Source organism: Schistocerca serialis, chromosome 1 (genome assembly GCF_023864345.2).
Source record: "Schistocerca serialis cubense isolate TAMUIC-IGC-003099 chromosome 1, iqSchSeri2.2, whole genome shotgun sequence".
Classification (NCBI taxonomy): domain Eukaryota; kingdom Metazoa; phylum Arthropoda; class Insecta; order Orthoptera; family Acrididae; genus Schistocerca; species Schistocerca serialis.
In genome coordinates this window covers 1,277,909,150-1,277,930,302 of record NC_064638.1, presented here as the reverse complement: position 1 = coordinate 1,277,930,302, position 21,153 = coordinate 1,277,909,150, and the positions used below count along the sequence as shown (strand labels likewise).

The following is a 21,153-nucleotide window of genomic DNA, read 5'->3' as shown; positions in this document are numbered from 1 at the left end:
CGAACGGTGCAGCTGATAACAATCAATAAATCAGTTAGACAAGGCTGTCCGATGCCAATGGCACGATTTTTTCCTATAGCCATCGAGCCATTGTTAAGTGCTTTGAACAGACAATTCCAGGGAGTCATGAGTCTGGGCCATAAGTTCGTCTGGTGCTCCTATGCAAATGCCGTCAATTACGGACAGATAAAGGAGATCAAGGCCATGAAGTGGCCGGGAGTGAAATTCACTTGAGACATTCGACACATGGTTGCAGTAAATTACAAATATTACTTAATAAAGTATGCACCTGTATGTATCAACATAAGCTCTGATCCCTGGATGAACTATAATGGATGGCCTTGGTGAACGTTATCTTATATATAAAGTAAATTATACGGCACGAGTGCTTCCAGTAACTCTCACGGTAGCAAACCGATTACCGGCCACTTTGCCAGCCGCAGCCTTTTCAAGGTCAAATATTCTACATTGACTATTCCATCTGGTGTAGGCGAACTGAAACTCACCGACATATATACGAAGACACGAGCTTTCAGTTCCACGTACAAAAGGTGGATTTTTTATTCGCCGATTAGTATCGTCGTCTTTTTACTGAACAAAGTAGTGCCAGCCAGTCTTGTAGCGTCGGTGGACGTTTACTACAGACCAAATGACCTCCAAAATCTCAAATATTTTTTGACTGAATACAGCTCCATCAGCATGGGCTTTGCCGAGAGACACCTAGCTACAGTCCGAGCAGTATACAAATATATGATCATGGCCCACGACAAAACAAATACAAATGGTATGTACTGAGAGGTCGATTGGAACACCATATAGAAAAGTGTCCATCACTCGTACCTCCCAACGAGTGAGATGGCCTTGTCGTATTATATGGTCAATAGGAAACTCCTCACGACTTCCCGATTGCAAGCTATATATCTTATGGACTCCCATCTCTGTGCAGCTTGTCATGTGCGAGATACTGATGAACATCAAACATCAATTTGTATGTAGAACGATGCTTGAAATATGAAAAGCGGCTAGAAACCCCTTGGCATTTATCCAACGTACATCGCCACACACCATCACCTTCAACAGTCTGTTATTGTCGGGAGATGACCTTTAGTCAAATGTGAAGACAAACGCCGACAATTGGCAGAAAGGAGAAGCAGTATTTGCATTCCCTCCAGTACGGAATGTAGTGCTGGGGACTTCTGAACGTACCTAAAAAACACAGCACAATCGACCTCAGTGAACCCCAACGTCATACGCAAACTTTCTCATAAATGCAGTTATGGAACCCCTAGCGAACTGGAGAGCGTAAAGTTACATAAGACCGCTGAGAAAAGGTCAGGAAGGAGAACGACAGAGTAAAACGACGGAAATACACTGGACTGAAGGCAAAGCAGCCTGAGAAGCAGAAGTTTAAAGTTTCGCAGACTGCTGGTGGAAAATACAGACACCAGAAAACGATAAACAGCGAAAAGACACGAACTTATCAATGCATGTGAAGACGACGAGTTTCGCTCAGAGACGTAATGGGATGTCGCCTCCCCCCCCCCTCCCCCCTCTTCCCCCGCTTTCCATATTCCTTTTAATTACATTATGTTCTACATTTTCATCTACTAGCTGAAAAAAAAACACTTAAGAACAGAAGATAGCTGAAGTAGATAAAAATAGTGAGCATATGGTCGGACTGTGAGGAAAAAAAGAAGCAAAGGTCTCGAGTTCGACTCTCGATGGGGCCCACCGTTTTAATCTGCCAGGAAGGTTCATATCAGTGGATACTCCGCTCCAGAGTGAGAAATTCTTTCTGGAACAATCACTATATTCAGTTAGTACTTGAGAATGAAACTCTTAGCCGCTTCCAACTAACTTTAATTATAATTTCAAACCTTTACAAAACTTTCTGTCGCTTGCACTACCACAACATGGTGAAAGGAATAAAAGGTTAAAGCTTGCTACATTTTTCCTATTCAAGCAGTAGAACTGCCTCTTTGGGCATGACTTTTTTTTTTATTTCTTCTTTGCTACCAACTGTCTTCGCAATACTTCTGGAGAGAGTGTCCATGTATAGCACTGAATGTACCCCCAAAATTATATCATTATATGACACATAGGGGATATGAGGTCAGAAACATTGAGCTATGTGAAAGACTGCCTTTTCTTAAAACGGAGCTATTGCAGCTGTGACAGGCAGTTCCACTTTAGGTAGTCCTTTAACATTAGGGCATACTGACAACAGCTTTCATTATAAACTTTATTGGCAAGAATCAGTAACTATTCTGGAACAACTATAACGTTTATAAATATACCACCGAAAAGACAAAAATATAATAGAAAAATTCAATTGTAGAAAGAGAATTCATCAATACACCCCAGTGTTATATGGGAAGGATTGAGGCTTTGTACCATAAAAATCTGAATTACACATAAAGTTAAAATCCTAGTAATGAACTGCTGAAACATTTGCAACAAACTAGAGCCAGAGATTGAAGAACTCCTAAAAAAGAGTGAAGCATGCATACTACTAGGCACGGGTAGTTGGTTAAAACACAAAAAAGACAGCAGTTAGATTTTGGGGGATATTTAACTGTATTTCGAAAGAATAGACTTGTAGACGTTAGGTACTAAGGCGCACTATAAGCACTGCCAAATGGTGTACGACATGTGACACAGCTATACATGAATCGTTTTATGAATTTACAGACTACCGCACTGTTACAAGTCAAGAACACATTGGTAGTTTGTCTCACAGACGTATGGAGACAACATAGTATAAGGGACCCTCAACTGCCAACCAAACCGATAAATGTCGCTATGGTCACACTACCACGATCCTTCACGAGTTCAGAGTGCCCAACTACCTATTTACTCATTCACAGTCTTCGGCCAGTTCGTGGGGAATTCCACAAACTGTGGGGCATTTCAATTCTGCTGCGAATTCTGTGGGGATTGGCATTATGTGGGGAGTGGGTGGGGATTTTAAGGTTTTACTATTTATCAATATATCATAGCTGTCACATCGATAATTTCATGGTTGGTAAGTTTGTTGCTGGTGTTGACTGTAATGATTTACAAGACCTTAAGTTCACAATAAGTTTCATAGAGAAGATTTCAACCAATCTTATATAAACAGGATAGATAAATACTCTTTCTGTACAGATATTACTTAAGTGAGACTGAACATAACAATGGCTGAGTGCATGTGAAAGAAAGCTGTTAAGCACATGCATAGAGCAAACCATCACATCATATAAAAATGGTTTGTGTGGTCTTTAGAAGTACCTGAATTTCTGTTTTTTCTTCTAAATACTTAAATTTATGAAGGATAAAAGCATATTATGAGCATGAAATAATGTAATCAATAACTTATTCAAGATGAGTACCAGGAAAAACATATCCTATTATATGGGGCATCAGGAAATTTTTCTCTCCAAATTTGGGGTATTTCTCCCAGATTTTTGGGGACTTTGGAATGTTGGTATTGACAATGCTGGTCTTCTCTGATCTTTCATAGTACTAGTGCTGAAAACGAAATCCACATGTTCCCATGAAAGCTAAATCTGAATTAGTCTTCCACAAGTCATTTTACTAAATTATGTTGCATACAGTGAAGATGTTTAGTATTTCAAAAGTCGCAGATACAATTGTTTAATTTTTCAGTAACAGTTCAACCACAGATGTAGACACACAACCGTATTATTAAAATTACAGCTTAGAACGTTCTCTCCATGTTATTGTATTTGCATCTTAAATACTTACTTTGATGTAATTATTCTGTGGCATGTGGCATCCAAATAGAATGCCGAATTTAGTTTTGAGCCAGTATTATTGTTTGGTTATAGGGTTTGGCAGATAGACATGTAGAATAGCCCATAGTCTAGATTATAGGCAACAGTTTGAGGTAAGTTTGCGAAGTCAACTAATGTGTTGTCATGAGAATAACTATAATTATTTTTATTGTTATACATGTTGCATTTGAAGAGTCTCCATTGTTTTGATGAAGTTGGTATCAAGTGCTTTAGTTAGTCTCGCAAAATGATGAGCATTTGATATGTGAAAGTTTTCTTGAAATTCTTCTAGTTGAGCTTAAGTATTGTGGTATGAATGGGACAGTGCGCAAATGATTTAATTCATACTTAACTGGAAGAATGCAGAAGGTTGAAATTAATAGTGCAGATAGTCTGCAAAAACCAGCAGAGTCCTCTAACTGGGGAGGTACCAAGAATGGTGTCCCACAGGGTTCAATCTTGGGTCCCTTATTGTTATTAATATATGTATTAACGACTTACCACTCTACATTCATGAAGATGCAAAGCTAGTTCTTTTTGCTGATATAATCACACCCAACAAGTAAGAATCAACTGAGGAAATTGCAAATAATGTCTTTCAGACAATTATTAAATGTTTTCTGCAAACTGACTCTCACTAAATTTTGATAAAAGGCAGTTTATACAATTATGTACAGTAAGTGGCATAACACCATTGATAAATATAGAGTACGAACAGAAGTCTGTTGCTAAGGCCGAATACTCAAAATTTCTGGGTGGGTGCATTGACAAGAAATTAAATTGGAAGAAACACATGGATGATATACTGAAACTGTTAGGTTCAGCTACTTATGCTATTAGGGTTTTTGCAAATTTTGGTGATAAACATATCAGTAAATTAGCCTACTATGCGTATTTTCATTCAATGCTTTCATATGGCATCACATTTGGGGCAATTCGTCATTATGTGAGAAAGTATTAATTGCACAAAAGCGTGTAATCAGAATAATAGCTGGAGGGCACGGAAGATCACCTTGTGTGCATTTACTGAAGGAACTTACGATATTTATACTACCTTCGCAATACATGTATTCACTTATGAAATTTGTCATTAATAACCTATCCCAATTCAAAAATAACAGCGAAGTGCATAGCTACAGCACTACAGGAAAGGATGATCTTCACGATTCTGGATTAAATCTCACTTTGGCACAGAAAGGGGTGAATTACGCCGCCACAAAAATCTTTAGTCATTTGCCAAATAGTATTAAAAGTCTGACAGACATTTAAAAGCAAATTAAAAGAATTTATGAATGACAACTCCTTCTACTCAATAGATGAATTCTTAGGTATGAAATAGTAACTGTAAATAACAAAATTAATTATTTTGCCCAAAGAAAACTTACATTAAATTGACATGTTCCACATCATTACGAAATGTTGTATTCATGATCTATGGAACAAGGATTAATTTGTGTATGTATGTATGTATTACAATGACATAACTATTCAAGCTGTAGGTGCAAGGCATCAGTACAGATTACAACATAGCAATCGAAACAAATTTCTCAAGAGGAAGAATATTCAACACTGGAGTACACCAGAACCAGTTAGCTTGAAAGTAAGTGTAGGTACAGAAAACATCATAGAAGCATTTGGATTAGAAATGAATCTGAATTACTTTCAGCTGGAAATTCGTTTACAGATCCCACACTCAGATCTCAAAACAAATAAAAACTACATTCTCAAAACATGCCCCTTATTACAAACTGCAAAATACATTAATATTTCTATTTACATTACGTTCTTGCGCATTAACCTTTCAAGGTAAAATTTACGTTGTAGCTCCCATCCCCTTTCATTTTTCATAGTTCATGTGATATGCATCAAAATACTCACCTGAAACATGTACATGACATAAAGTAGATTGTCTGAATTTAACTTGCAATTTTAGTTTTTATGACAAGAGGTTTGTCAAATATGGCAAACTGAGCTATATATAGTGTGGACATAAACATTGGGTAAGCCAACATGTCAGTCTGTTACCACAACCTTTATTTATCATTCACATTCAATGGCTTCGCTAACTCACAACCAAAACTATCACCTTGTAACATACCATATAATTAAATTAGTCATTTCCAAAAGATCATGAGTCACAAACGAAAACCTTTAAGGAAGGCAAAAACTTCCTACAGCATTTTCCATTTGCATATATATTATACAGTACCTTTAAAATACTGTACAGCATTGTATATTTTTGTTTGGAATTTCTATTTTGGCATAAAAGTGAATTTAAAAATTGCTGACATATGACCTTTTTTCAGTGAACAATTATTTGTTATAATAATTGACTGCTATACTTGAAAAACATGTAGATTTTATTACAAAATCAGTACATATGGTGAACTGTAATCTCAAAGGAGACTATTACCTCAAAGGAGACTATTACTATTTTATCCACACTTTGGGGTGTAGCTGCACTTCCTATAACAATGCCAAAGCAAAACACAATAAAACAAGTTAATCTTCTTGATAATCATCATCATCATTTTGTGTTTCCATGCTATCAGCTATTCTTGTAATTTCTTGCACCTGTTTTTCAGGATATGGTAACTCATTGAGAAGTACAGGATCCTTAGCTGCGCTATTTTCACTTGCCCAGGATAACGTACCTAACACTCAAAAACTTATCCATTTAGAATAGGAAATAGAAATTTTATGTCCCTTCGGAAATTTTTCCATGTTTGAATCAGAGAGGCAAGACTTTTTAAAATATGCAGATCAGCAACTTTTAAATGCTAATATAGAACACCGTCAACAGCTTCCACTGAGAATTGATGCCCTTTCTGATAATTATGGAATAATCTTCATGTATAGCGGTCCTGTCGTGATGTCTCACCAACTTCTTCAAAGTTCCATCTTTATCATTTCGTAGAAAATCATGCTGTTTATAGAGAAGTAAAGTTTCATCTTATTCTATGTCCCAGTTGATACAAGTTTAAAACAAAAGTGAATCATTGTGCTTTTCTTGTTCTAACTGGCACACCCATTGGAGAACAGGTGAAGCTTATTCACATTCTTTTGGATATATTTCTGCATATAACAGTATACAAATGACTAACTTTAATATCCTCCTTTCTTGCCTCCAGTGTCATGGTACATTTAAAAGTCTGAGTCGTTACGTTTCATATTATATTTGTCAAATATTTTTCAAATAAAAGATGTCCTGAACAGGAATATTTGGTAATGGTAAATTTCGCTTTCAGTCAAACTTCAGGCCACAGGCATTATGAGTATTTTCCCTCTCAGTGCGTTCTGAAACTTCATTAATTTTACTGTAAAAGTTTTTGGACCTTCTGTGGTGAACTGTTAACCAGGCTGTTACATATCATCACTGCAAAAAGGACACGAGCCAATGATCTATGAACTGCCTACATGGAGTGAAGATTTCGAGCTACGACAGTGACGCGATTTGAAGGCTGACAACTTCCCTTCTTTTATGTATTAATCTGCCTACCCTTCATCACACAATTCCAACTCATTTTAGTAAAAATGTTGATTCGCGACCGTTCTGTATAGACCGATTCAATTCGAGCTAGGCTAGACATCAGTCTGTCACCAAAACCAAAACTTTGATAGGGGGTCCAATACCGCACGCTAGCCCCCATTTGATTCATCACAGTTTCATTTAAATCGGGAAACCGGATTTTGTACGAATAGCATTCCAACACCTTCGTCTCAGCAACAGCGTTCATTTTGAGTTGCCAACAGCGTTCACTTGGAGTTGCGAGCTTTTCGTTTGAATTTCAAACTGCATGCATTAATATTCTATAGAAGAAAACAAATTTAGGAAATCTGAACGGCCTAACCATTTTTCTTAAGCTGATGTTTTAATTAAATGGCCAAAATGTTTCCCACCATAAAAACAAACCACGGCATCATTGCAGGGACATCTGTCGGTCGTCCAGGGTTCCAAGTGATGGCTACACCCGTAGCTACATCTATCTGTCTGCTCGGTAGTTGACCATGAGTCTTATTGCACGCTGGTAAATTCACATGTGATGTCTGTATCGAAGACGACAGACGACGCTTATCGACTTTTGTGATCGTTCAAGATGCTAAACTGCTTTAGCCATTTTTGCAGTAATTGATACATTCACGGCAATTTGGATCATGAATACGATATTTCGTAATGATGTGGAATGAGTCGAATTTTCCAATACATGACATAACTAGGTTAATTTAACAACATACTTAAGTTAATATAACAACTCTATTTTTTGTGTTTTTTGTTTTTCTTTATTTTTTTTTTATTTTTTTTATTTTTTTAATATTTTTGCTTTGTTTTTTCTTTTTTTTTCTTAATTTATATCTAAAAATTCCTCTATGGAGTAGAAGGAGTTGTCATTCAGAAATTCTTTTAATTTCTTCTTAAATACTTGTTGGTTATCTGTCAGACTTTTGATACTATTTGGTAAGTGACCAAAGACTTTAGTGCCAGTATATTTCACCCCTTTCTGTGCCAAAGTTAGATTTAATCTTGAATAGTGAAGATCATCCTTTCTCCTAGTATTGTAGTTATGCACACTGCTATTACTTTTGAATTGGGTTTGGTTGTTAATAACAAATTTCATAAGAGAGTATATATACTGAGAAGCTACTGTGAATATCCCTAGATCCTTAAATAAATGTCTGCAGGATGATCTTGGGTGGACTCCAGCTATTATTCTGATTACATGCTTTTGTGCAATAAATACTTTATTCCTCAGTGATGAATTCCCCCAAAATATGATGCCATATGAAAGCAATGAGTGAAAATAGGCGTAGTAAGCTAATTTACTAAGATGTTTATCACCAAAATTTGCAATGACCCTTATTGCATAAGTAGCTGAACTCAAACGTTTCAGCAGATCATCAATGTGTTTCTTCCAATTTAATCTCTCATCAATGGACACACCTAAAAATTTGGAATATTCTACCTTAGCTATATGCTTCTGATTAAGGTCTATATTTATTAATGGCATCATACCATTCACTGTACGGAACTGTATGTACTGTGTCTTATCAAAATTCAGTGAGAGTCCGTTTACAAGGAACCACTTAGTAATTTTCTGAAAGACAGGATTGACAATTTCATCAGTTAATTCTTGTTTGTCAGGTGTGATTACTATACTTGTATCATCAGCAAAGAGAACTAACTTTGCCTCTTCATGAATATAGAATGGCAAGTCATTAATATATAATAAGAACAACAAAGGACCTAAGACTGACCCTTGTGGAACCCCATTCTTGATAGTTCCCCAGTTTGAGGGCAAATTTGATAACGGAATTGCTATTGGCACAGAGGCACAGTGAGTTAAATGTAGTTCAATGCTGATGGAGGTACTATGTTTGAAATTATCGAGACTCAAATTTAGTATGGTACAGAAGTTTGGGGCATGACTAATGACAATGTATGCAAGGAAAGTAGTCTGCACTGACACATGAAACATAGGTGTAGGAGGGCATAACATGCCATAGATTATTCTTCCAGCTAGTTTAATAACATCATCCTATTTTACTATGAAATAGAATTGTTCAGTCCAGTAATCATCGTCATTTGGAAACTGCAATGAAATTACTCCTGCAAATTTTAAAATGTGTTAAAAGTAAGTGTCAAATGAGTAATGTTAACAAAACTTTGCATTTTGCTGACATAAAGAACTATTTGCAAATATTGTCAGCTCAGTTCAGTCACTTCAACTAATATTTGAGAAAAAAGTTCTTTGGTAACCTATTTTCAGCAAAGACTCCGCACCAAGCTGCTACTTGGGAGTAATTTTCGCGTTTAAAACAAGGACCTCTGTAACCACATAACTACATTTAAATGATCATGTCATCATGACATTCACTCCTTCGTTTTCAAACTTACCATTTACAAAGCATGTTGTGAGTTAATTTTTTTTCCAAAAGTTGGCAGATTCGCGTTTCCAAAAATAAATAAATAAATAAATAAATAAATAAAAGTAAAATAAAAAATAAAATAAAAAATAAAAATAAAAGTAAAGTAAAGGTATCAACAGCTTCCAAAATTGCAATGAATGTACCAGTTAAAGAGCTCCTCCTTTGACTGGTCTGCAAAAATGGCTACCGCAGCTTAGCATCTCGAACAATCACAAAAGTCGGTACGCGGCCTATGCCGTCTTCGATACAGCGTGTATACGTCAAATGACGCTTGATCTTACCAGCATGTGATAAGACTCACCCGTTAGTTGAGGGTCACTTATACGATATTGTCTCCTAGACACCTGTATTTGTCTCTTCCAAAGGACGTCTTTTCCTTGGGACGTCAGAGAGGTTTAGACTTCTCGAAGCTTTCCATAGACAGGCTAGGTCTAATGGGGAAAGGAGATGGTGTATTTCTGGCAGTAGACAAGAAACTCAAATCCATCGAGATAGAAGTTGAAGGAGATGGGGATTGAAGCTGCATGCAAGATTGTTTGTGTAAGATTAAGTATCAGTGTTGGGCATAAAATTATAACTGAACCCATCTATCGACCACTACACTGCCCTCCGCCCCCTCTGATGGAGAGCAAACCTCAGTTCAATAGTACATCAACGCCCAAATCACACTGCAATCTTCGGAGGTCATTATAATCATGCAGCAACGGATTGAGATAATTACAGTTTTGTTAGTGGTGGGCGTCACAAGATATCTTGCGACACGTCACCAAATATCTTCTCTGAAACCTGACTAGAGTTCATAGCTCGGGAACCTACTCATGGCAGAAATATATCAGATCTAATAGCAGTTAAAAAACGTGACCTCATTGAGGACGTCGAAACTAGTCTGAGTGACCATAAGGAATTTGTAGTATCCGTCTACAAGAAGGACAGTAGAAGTGATTCAAAAAACTACATTCATTTATTGTACAATCTTAGAATATAGTCTGAGCTCAAAGGTAATAATGTAACTCGAACAGAATGTCCTCTACCATGTCGACCAGCACGTTTTCCGAAAACTTCGATCATTTGAAATACAACTCGCTCTCTCCTCACACGACATCCTGAAAGCCAAGGATGAAGGCATTCGGGTAGATACAGTGTTTCTTGAGGGATTAAGTGTTTCTTGACTTTCGTAATGCATTTGGCTCAGTACCACACATACGCTATCAAAACTACGATCACATCGGACATCGAGCAAGATTTGTGACTGAATTGAGCATTTCTTAGTGGGGATGGAGAGATAGAAACAAATGTAAAAGTAACTTCCCGTGTGACCCAAGGAAGGGTGTTGAAAACCTTGCTGTTCATGTTCTATATTAACGACTTCGCAGACAGTGTTAATAGGAAGCTCATTCTTTTCGCAGATGATGCGGTTATCTATAATGACGTACTGCCTGAAGGAGCTTCACAAATATTCAGTAAGATTCCAAAGTGGTGCAAAGATTGGCAACCTGCTTTAAATATTCATAAATGTAAAACTCTGCACTTCACAAAATGAGAAAACAGAGCATCTTACGTCTGTAATATCAGTGAGTCACAGTGGAAACGGCCAGCTCGTACAAATACGTCTCCGAGTGTAACATGTAAGGATATGATATGGGACGATAGGTAAAGCAGGTGGCAGACTGCTAAGGCAATCCAGTCTATTTTGAGGTTATTTGATAAATTCCTTTCAAAAATTCATTATTTTACAAGTTTAATAAATTGTTTTAAAAGTGCTCATTTTGGAATTTGATTGCGGTATAGTTGGGTAATTGTAAACACTGTCCAGATCATTCAGGGAAATGGTTGTAAGTCGTAGAACAGAGTTAGTTTACAGCTACCCCTGTTAGCAAATTCGTACCCAGTCTACACTTTGAGATTGCAGTTTCCTTTCACCCCTTACCTAACGAGGTAAATGTGAACATATGGGGTATGTGTAAACTTATTATGAAATCAGCTGGACTCAACAGGTTAGTGAATCGAAGAACAGATTTTGTATTTCAGGCCTCTTATGTCTAAAATTCCGAAAATAACTAATTGTATTTAGCAAGGTAATTTCCAAGAATGATTGCCTACTTAAGTTGCGGAGTACACACGATACATATCGCACGTGCGATTGTAAATCTATCATGCGACTCTGGTGGCGGACGTTATGATCAATTATTTGTGATTGTCAATTTTATCTGTTTTCCGTCGTTCCCTTTGTTGTGGATTGGCAAGACAGCCAACCCACTATGAGAGGAAGCTGAAAGGCACGCGTTTTAGCTCACGCAGGCTGGCGTGAGGTCTGGAACAGGTCAAGGAAATGAGACTAGCAAAAAAAAAGGACGTAGCTGTGGAATACTTAACTTTAATCCATAAATGGTGAACATCGCTCTTGACGGTACATGTTTTACAGCATCAATAGTAACTGGTAATGGCGCCTTGCTAGGTCGTAGCAAATGACGTAGCTGAAGGCTATGCTAACTATCGTCTCGGCAAATGAGAGCGTAATTTGTCAGTGAACCATCGCTAGCAAAGTCGGCTGTACAACTGGGGCGAGTGCTAGGAAGTCTCTCTAGACCTGCCGTGTGGCGGCGCTCGGTCTGCAATCACTAATAGTGGCGACACGCGGGTCCGACGTATACTGACGGACCGCGGCCGATTTAAAGGCTACCACCTAGCAAGTGTGGTGTCTGGCGGTGACACCACACCCTTAGTTGCTCTAAATTACATACGTCCTCGAATTATTTGTGAGTCGCTAGAGAAACCCAGACGATTTATATCGGTAGTGAGTGGGATGTCTGTTCTTGACGTTTCCTCGGCGGATTCTCTCACATGGAAAAATCTAATTTCATGCTTATCCAGCGTAGAAAATTGTTTCACTTTTCGTCGCAAATATGGAATGCTATCGGACAAGGAAAGGTGGGGTTGTGTAGACTGTGGTGGTGCGAAGTTTGTAAAACTTTGTAAGAAGAGTTTCAATGCTGTAATACCGTTACATTTTCATTGTGGACAGTGCGGAAAAGGAACGAGTATCAGGAAGAATACATTGTCCGATTCTTCCAAAATAACCATCCAGACCAGCATAATTCTTCTATCTTGCTGGATTCGAGATTAAACCTTGCAAGCAAGAACGTCGGAAACTGACTTATCTGCTACTACCGACTGTTTCGGGTTTTGCAGAGAAGTGTGTTATGTGGTAGTGATGAACGACAGTGTAATCTACTGGTGGACCGAGTAAAGTTGTTGAAGTGGACGAATCTCAGATAACAAGAAGGAAGAACCAGAGAGAACGACCTTCAAAGAGTGAAATCGATCATATTTGGGTATTTGGTGGAATAGAACGAGAGACCCCGGGAGTGTTTCGTTTTAACAATATTGTCCAGAGACAGGGTCACTTTAGTGCGTCTGATAAAGCACTTCATACTGCGTGGTAGTAAAGTCATTACAGACGGATTTCAGTCCTGCAAGACACTCAAAGCAGAAGGATTCGACCACGAGTTCGTCAACCACTCTGTAGAGTTCGTGTCTTCGGATGAACCCAGTGTGCACACGCAGAACATCGAGCGGCTATGGCAATCTGTGAAGTCCTCCTTTAAAAGAGAAGGGCGTCCAGGACAAAGACACAAACTATACTTGTTTCAGTACCTCTATTTCCACAACTTGCGTTTGCAGGGAAAAGTTAAAGTATGTGACAGTCTATCGATATTTCTGCATGATATTGGCAGAGTTTACCCAGGCTAAGGCAAAAAGGGTATTGCTCCTGTAGCATACACATCACATGGACTTTCACATGACAACACCGACGACGAGTAAGGTATCTCGTCTCCTTTGTAATTACAAGTACTTTTGTAACGCTCTTCTTTTGTCGTTGCGGTAGCGTTCTCGCTTCCAGCGCCCGGGTTCCCGGGTTCGATTCCCGGCGGGGTCAGGGATTTTCTCTGCCTCGTGATGACTGGGTGTTGTGTGATGTCCTTAGGTTAGTTAGGTTTAAGTAGTTCTAACAAGGGAACCTCCCCATCGCACCCCCCTCAGATTTAGTTATAAGTTGCCACAGTAGATAGGCCTTGAAAAACTGAACATATATCAATCGAGAGAACAGGAAGAAGTTGTGTGGTACTATAAAAAAATGGCCAAATTATACAAACTGAGTAGTCCATGCACAAGATAGGCAACAACTAGGAGAGCTTGAGATAAGGAGCGTCGTGGTCCTGTGGTTAGCGTGAGCAGCTGCGGACCGAGAGGTCCTTGGTTCAAGTCTTCCCTCGAGTGAAAACTTTAATTTTTTATTTTCAGTTTATGTGACAAACTCTTCTGTTTTCATCACTTTTTTGAAAGTGATTATCACATCCACAAGATATCCTAAAGCGGGCAAGGTAGAAGAATCTTTTTACCCATTCGCGAAGTGTACAAGTTAGGTGGGTCGGCAACATATTCCTGTCATATGACGCACATGCCGTCACCAGTGTCGTATAGAATATATCAGACGTGTTTTCCTGTGGAGGAATCGGTTGACCTATGACCTTGCGATCAAATGTTTTCGGTTCCCATTGGAGAGGCACGTCCTTTTGTCTACTAATCGCAATTTTGCGGTGCGGTGCGGTCGCAAAACACAGACACTAAACTTATTACAGTGAACAGGGACGTCAATGAACGAACGGACAGATCATAACTTTGCGAAAATAAAGAAAGTAAACCTTTCACCCGAGGTAAGACTTGAACCAAGGACCTTTCGTTCCGTAGCTGCTCACGCTAACCACGGGACCACGGCGCTCCTGAGCTCACATTACCCTTGATGTTGCCTATCTTCCCGTGGACTACTCAGTTTGTATATTTTGCTTATTTTTTCATTGTTCCACACAACTTCTTCCTGTTTTCTCAATTGATTTGTGTTCAGTTTTTCAAGGCCTATCCACTGTGCCGAGTTATAACTAAATCTGAGGGGGGTACGATGGGGAGGTTCCCTTGTAAGTTCTAGGGGACTGATGACCATAGATGTTGAGTCCCATAGTGCTCAGAGCCATTTGAACCATTTCTTTTTTGTCGTTGCTGTAGTGACGATCGTAAACATACTCATAACGTCCGTTGCCAGGGTTGCATGATCGATTTACAGTCGCATGTTCGATCTACATCTACATGACTACTCTGCAATTCACATTTAAGTGCTTGGCAGAGGGTTCATCGAACCACAATCATACTATCTCTCTACCATTCCACTCCCGAACAGCGCGCGGGGAAAACGAACACCTAAACCTTTCTGTTCGAACTCTGATTTCTCTTATTTTATTTTGATGGTCGTTACTACGTATGTAGGTTGGGCTCAACAAAATACTTTCGCACTCGGAAGAGAACGTTGGTAACTGAAATTTCCTAAATAGATCTCGCCGCGAAGAAAAACGTCTTTGCTTTAATGACTTCCATCCCAACTCGCGTATCATATCTGCCATACACTCTCCCCTATTACGTGATAATACAAAACGAGCTGCCCTTTTTTGCACCCTTTCGATGTCCTCCGTCAATCTCACCTGGTAAGGATCCCACACCGCGCAGCAATATTCTAAACGATATGTATCGTGTGGACCCCGCGACTTCGATAGGCAATCATTCTTGGAAATTACCAGGAAGCTAGTAATTACCTTCAGTCAAAGTCAAAAATCTCAAAATATTTCTCAGTTATCCCTCCCGACCTACCTCCAACTTACAACGTTAGCCACACGACGTATACTATCAAAATTTAAATTCCTACGAGTGAACCAAATACCCGCAAACTTCATTTACGAAGCGAAAAAAATGTAGAATGACATGCTCGTTGGGTGTCAACATTTCACTCATGATTGGTCGTCTTGATTTCTCATGAGTCGACATCGTACGTGTACTGTAACCGCAGTGTTGCTTGCACCACTGGTGATAGCCGACTAAAAATATTGCAGTCGACACCACAGCGGTTTATTTACGATTACTCCATTGTCCTAAAGGATAACTCCGTAAGACAACAGGGGAGGTGCAAAAACTAGAGGAAACGCAGTGTGGATCACTTACTTCACTTCGCCGCAGGTATTCGTTGTTGAGAACGATGTCGTCAAACTCTTGCGGGTCGAGCAGTCCGTACCGAGGGCACAGCGTTATGAGGTTCTGCAGAGGGGCGACCCTGTTCTCGGGGTCGTGTTCCGCCCAGCGTATGGCGGCGTCTAGCACCGCCTTCTCGTGGCCGACGTTCAGCTGGTCAGAAGACAAAATCTCGTACATCGTGTCAGGACCCAGCGTCCATATGGCAGCGGCCGATTCTACAACTTCCAGGAAGTTGTAGCATATGAATCTCAGTGCCTGACGTTCGAGCGAAACGAGATGAAGGTCGGCAGCAGCTTTCAGAGTATCTACGCAGTTTTTCGCCCTCATTTCTTCTCTCAAGAAGCAGCAACAATCGCGGACGAGTTCCTCCACATCGTACTGATGGGCTACTTTTAAAAGGCTTCTCGCTTTCGACACGGTAAGCGTACATGTACCGGTGTAAATATACTCCAAAAGTAATTTCACGATATTGGCCGGTACGGGAAAGCTAACTTCGACCACTTCTTTGACGCCAGAATCTGTTTCTCTGATGAATAACTGACTAATTTTTTCTGCGGCCGAGCACACTATAATACGGTGTACGGGAAAAGTAGAGCCGTCACTGCTGCGAATTACTCCGTCGCACATGACGTCCTGCAGGTGCAGTTCGTTCCATGCTTCGGGGAACGGAATGCGAGCCTCGCGAAAGTTCTCTGAAAAATCCGTTAGTCGGCTCATATCTCGTTCCACCGTTCACTGCTGCTGCTTATAGAAAACCGCTGCAGGTTTTGTCCGTCCGAGGAGTGCACTTTTAACAGGAACGTCTATGTACGATGTAGTGCGCCACCAGCTGTTTATTGTCAAAGATAATTTATAACTTTGTCTCTTTTTTTTACTTTGACTAGACACCATTCAGGCATCACTGAGTAACAATAATGGCTTTGCTCATTCTGTATCCACTTATTTTGGTGTAGAAACGCTTTTACTGTCCCTTACAGTTTATTATCAACTTTTATATCCTTATCTGTCCATTACATATAAATTCGATTGTCTCCGCGTAAGTTTTAATGTTGGGTTCATACAGCAAGGGATTGTTTGACGCTATCTGCCGGATTTTTATTATTGATAACAAATGCTAGGAACTTGTTCCTCGCCTCACTGTATTTCCTGCACTGATACACTGCAGGGTTCTTATCATTACAATTAGGAGCATATATTTGGTTTATACGCAATCGGTATAAGTGTTCTGTGAATGTCCCATGATTCAGCCTTATTCTGCTTAAAGAGAATATCGCTTGTGGGGTCCACAAACTATCTCAAAGTAAAATCATTTCGGAATTCGTGGTTGTATTTACGCAAATTTGCTTCCTTTGTGTCATGAGGTCTGCCTCTATTCTTGCTGGCAGGATTCGAATGCCCCTTTTCGAATAAGTTGTCCGTATTCCGTACAGGGAACCTTTATGTCTAGTGGTGTCCCGGTGCTTGTAGCCTGCTTTGTCAATTGATCTGCTTTTTCATTGCCTGTGATTCCTCAATGGGCTTTCACTCAAATACGAGATTAGAACATCCTGTGTTGTCGTGAACTCTGAGACCATTCATCTTGCCAGGAATGGTGCGGTCTTTTGCGAACGATACGCCGATATTCCATGTAAGAACTTTCTGCCTAGTGGGGTTCTACATCTACATCTGCATCTATACTCAGCAAACCACTGTAAGGTGCATGGCGGAGGGTGCGTCCCATTCTACCAGTTATTTGGGTTTCTTCCCGTTCAATTCACGTATGGAGCGCGGGAGAATGATCGTTTGAATGCCTTTGTGCGTGCAGTAATTATTCTAATCTTATCCTCACGATCCCTCTGTGAGCGATACGTAGGGGGTTGTAGTATATTCCTAGAGTCATCTTTTAAAGTCGGTTATTGAAAGTTTGTTGCCGGCCGAAGTGGCGCTGCAGTCTGGAACAGCAAGACCGCTACGGTCGCAGGTTCGAATCCTGCCTCGGGCATGGATGTTTGTGATGTCCTTAGGTTAGTTAGGTTTAACTAGTTCTAAGTTCTAGGGGACTAATGACCTCAGCAGTTGAGTCCCATAATACTCAGAGCCATTTGAACCATTTTTTTGAAAGTTTGTTATTAGAATTTCTCGGGATAGTCTGCCAGTTCAGTTCCTTCACTATCTGTGTGACACTCTCCGACAGATTAAATAACCTTGTGACCATTCGTGCTGCCCTTGTCTGTATCCGTCCAATAAGCACTGTTAATCCTATTTGGTACGTATCCCACACACTTGAGCAATATTCTAGAATCGGTCGCACTAGTGATTTGTAAGCAATCTCCTTTGTAGACTGATTGCACTTCCCCAGTATTCTACCAATAAGCCGAAGTCTACCACCTGCTTTAATCACCACAGAATCTATGTGATCGTTCCATTTCATATCCCTACAAAGTGTTACACCCAGGTATTTATACGAGTTGGCCGATTCCAAGAGTGACTCACTGATATTATAGTCATAGGATTTTACGTTTTTTCCTTTTTTTGAAGAGCAAAATTTTACATTTCTGAACATTCAGAGCAAATTGCCAGTCTCTGCTCGACGTTGAAATCTTATCAAGATCTCATTGAATATTATGCAGCTCCTTTCAGATAGTACTTCATTATAAATAACTGCATCATCTGCAAAAAGCCTGAGTTTACTATTACTACTGTCTACAAGGTCATTAATATCAAATAAGAACAGCAAGGGTCCCAACACACTTCCCTGGACACACCCCAAGTTACTTCTATATTAAACGAGGACTCTCCATCCAAGACAACACGCCCTAAATTACACGCCCTAAATTAGACACTTGTGACTCTTTGGTTAAACTGTCTGGCTGATGGCAAGTTTTCGAAATACAAAGTTAATATAACATATAATAACAGTAATAATAATATTGGGAACTAAATTAACGAACCATAAATGATGTAGGCTACACAGTTGCGATTCGGTTAGAATAATGTTTATTCAGAAACCAAACTAATAACGAAAGTGGTCGTATTTAGAATTACTATTATACTCGAGCGCGTATGCATTTGACACAGTTCAATCATTCGCAATCTCATCGCGAATTACAGGTTATCTACTCGAAAAGTTAAGAGTCCACATGAGGCGCGCGGCTGCTCACCACACACCCGCGATACCACACAACGTGAATTTTTCCAAGTCGTTTCACTTCCTAACTGCCTGAATCCCGACTGTCCGCTTTCGCGTCTCCACCCGTACTGTACCCTTTGGTGTCTCCAGCCGAGCAGCCCGCTTTCGCGTCTGCAGCCACGGGGATGAAAGCTATGTGGGAGAAGAGGCAACAAGCCAGGTAGTTCCTTCCAGACCGCTAGAGGCGCTAGTGGTCAAACTAAGTAGGAATTGATCAATGAGAACTGTCCAATGGTGGTTGTTGTCATTATGTCGTCTTGCTCTGTACTGAAGTCTACGGTTACAGTCGTCTTTGTATATGTTTCATATTTACGTGCTACTCATGTCCATTATAAACAGATTTTTTACTTTAAATTTCACAAAGTTCACCGTGGAATTGAAGAGATTTCCTGCTGAAAAATTGTCCGCAATTAATCCTAAGGTAAGACATTTAATTCTCAGTAAATAACCTCGAAGCCTATACATGAAATGTATTCTCTTCTATCGTGAATGAAGCTGTGTGATCTAAGTTTGCTTACTTAAATAACTTTGACATGTCAGTCGTAGTTTTATTTAATGAGGAATTTTATGGTTCTTCAGAATATTCAACCCGACAAATTGACGTTGAAATACTCCTGTAAATTCCCCGGCTGTTCATCTGGATATTACGTCGGTTCAACGGAGGAAGTTAGCAACAAGCATTTTTACAGATTTCCAAAACAACTTCAAGAATTGCTTCTGAAATGGAAAAGTGTTTGTGAACTGTCACCTGATATGAATTGTGCTACTTATTTTGTCTGTGAAGATGATTTTTTTGAGGAAGATTTGACGAATAAAACTAGGCATAGGCTAAACAGGAGCGAGTATCCAAAACATGTGACAGGTGTTCCTTGTGAAATTGCTAATATCAGTAGTGAATCAGGTGAAACTGTTTATTGTGTGCTTCAGAAATAAAAAGTAAGTTTTGTTTCCATTTCACTGTTTTCATCCACCTTTCCTATTTCTGGTACTTAATATTTATGTCTTCTTTCTTCTGCTGAAGAATTTACAGTGGTTAGATGTAGGAACATTTTTTAAGAAATTAATGGTCAAGGTGCAAGTTTCCTGGGCAATTAGTCGGAAATAACAGTTCTGAAACATACACATTTTAGAATTCTTCATTAATTAACACCGTGATAAAGATTTTTTAATTGAACCTCCTTAACTGCCGATTATTCTCTCAATAATAGTTTTTTTTCTCCATTGGCCCCACAGCTTGTAAGATGTCAAAGTATGACATTATTCAGGAATATTTGCGGTACAGTTTACATGCAACAATTTTTATTTAACTTGTGACAGTTATTCAGACTACAAGCCTGTTTCGACTTACTTTCAGTTTAAAGTGTTGTGTCTAGTTTTTGTGACGCACAAAACATCCTGGAGCTCTTATATGTTGATAGAAATCAATATAAGTGTCTCAGTTTGCAAGTATATTCTCGACGTTCACGTCTGACAGTTGCTGCTCAAAAAAAGATCATAGAAGCAGCGACTGTCAGACGCAAACGTCAAGAATAGACTTGTAAACTGACGCACTTATACTGATTTCTATCAACATATAAGAGCTCCAGGATGTTTTGTGCGTCCTAAAAACTAGATGCAACACTTGAAACTGACAGTAAGTCGGAACAAGCTTGTGGCTTAAATAGCTGAAGCTAAATAAAATTGTTGCAGCTAAACTGGACTACAAATATTCCTGAATAATAGGTTTGTCACTGTTGTATTGCAATGTGCTATAGCTGTGTTTCAATTATTTTATTATGATGCTAGACAAAATAATTACATAGCACGCCCAGGAAACTGAGATAAGAAAATTAAAAGAAGAAGAAGAAGAAAAAACGAAAAAGCTAGGAGGGATGCAACCCGAAATGTTTATCTTTTTTTAGTTCATCTCCACACCACTAGAGGCGCTGCTATCGTAGTGTGTTTCCCTCTTTTAACACAGGAGTAGCGTTTCTCTTTTCTTGTTGTTCTGTGTCTGCACCGGCACTGTCCCTCTACCCGTCACCGTCCGCGCTTCCCGCGGGCCGAACATACTCGCTCAACTGACTAGGGCTGTTCCCTTTCCTGAAGCTGTAAATCTGATTGGCTACAGCTAATTCTACATCATTTTACATTTTAACATATTTAAATAATCAAAGCTTGAGCACTTTCACGTCCTAAATACAGTAACAATAATACCCATTGTTAATT

The 21,153-nt window shown here is 39.4% G+C and overlaps 1 protein-coding gene across 1 annotated transcript in view; it reads right to left on the bottom strand.

Annotated features, from left to right (window-relative positions):
- The window catches only part of LOC126456882 (kelch-like protein 10), a 138,656-nt gene extending 122,253 nt beyond the window's left edge, over nt 1-16,403 (bottom strand). The window contains exon 1 of the mRNA XM_050092709.1: nt 15,747-16,403. Within this exon, the coding sequence (XP_049948666.1) occupies nt 15,747-16,403 (657 nt within the window). The remainder of the gene's footprint in view (nt 1-15,746) is intronic.
- Between the last annotated feature and the right edge of the window lie 4,750 nt (nt 16,404-21,153).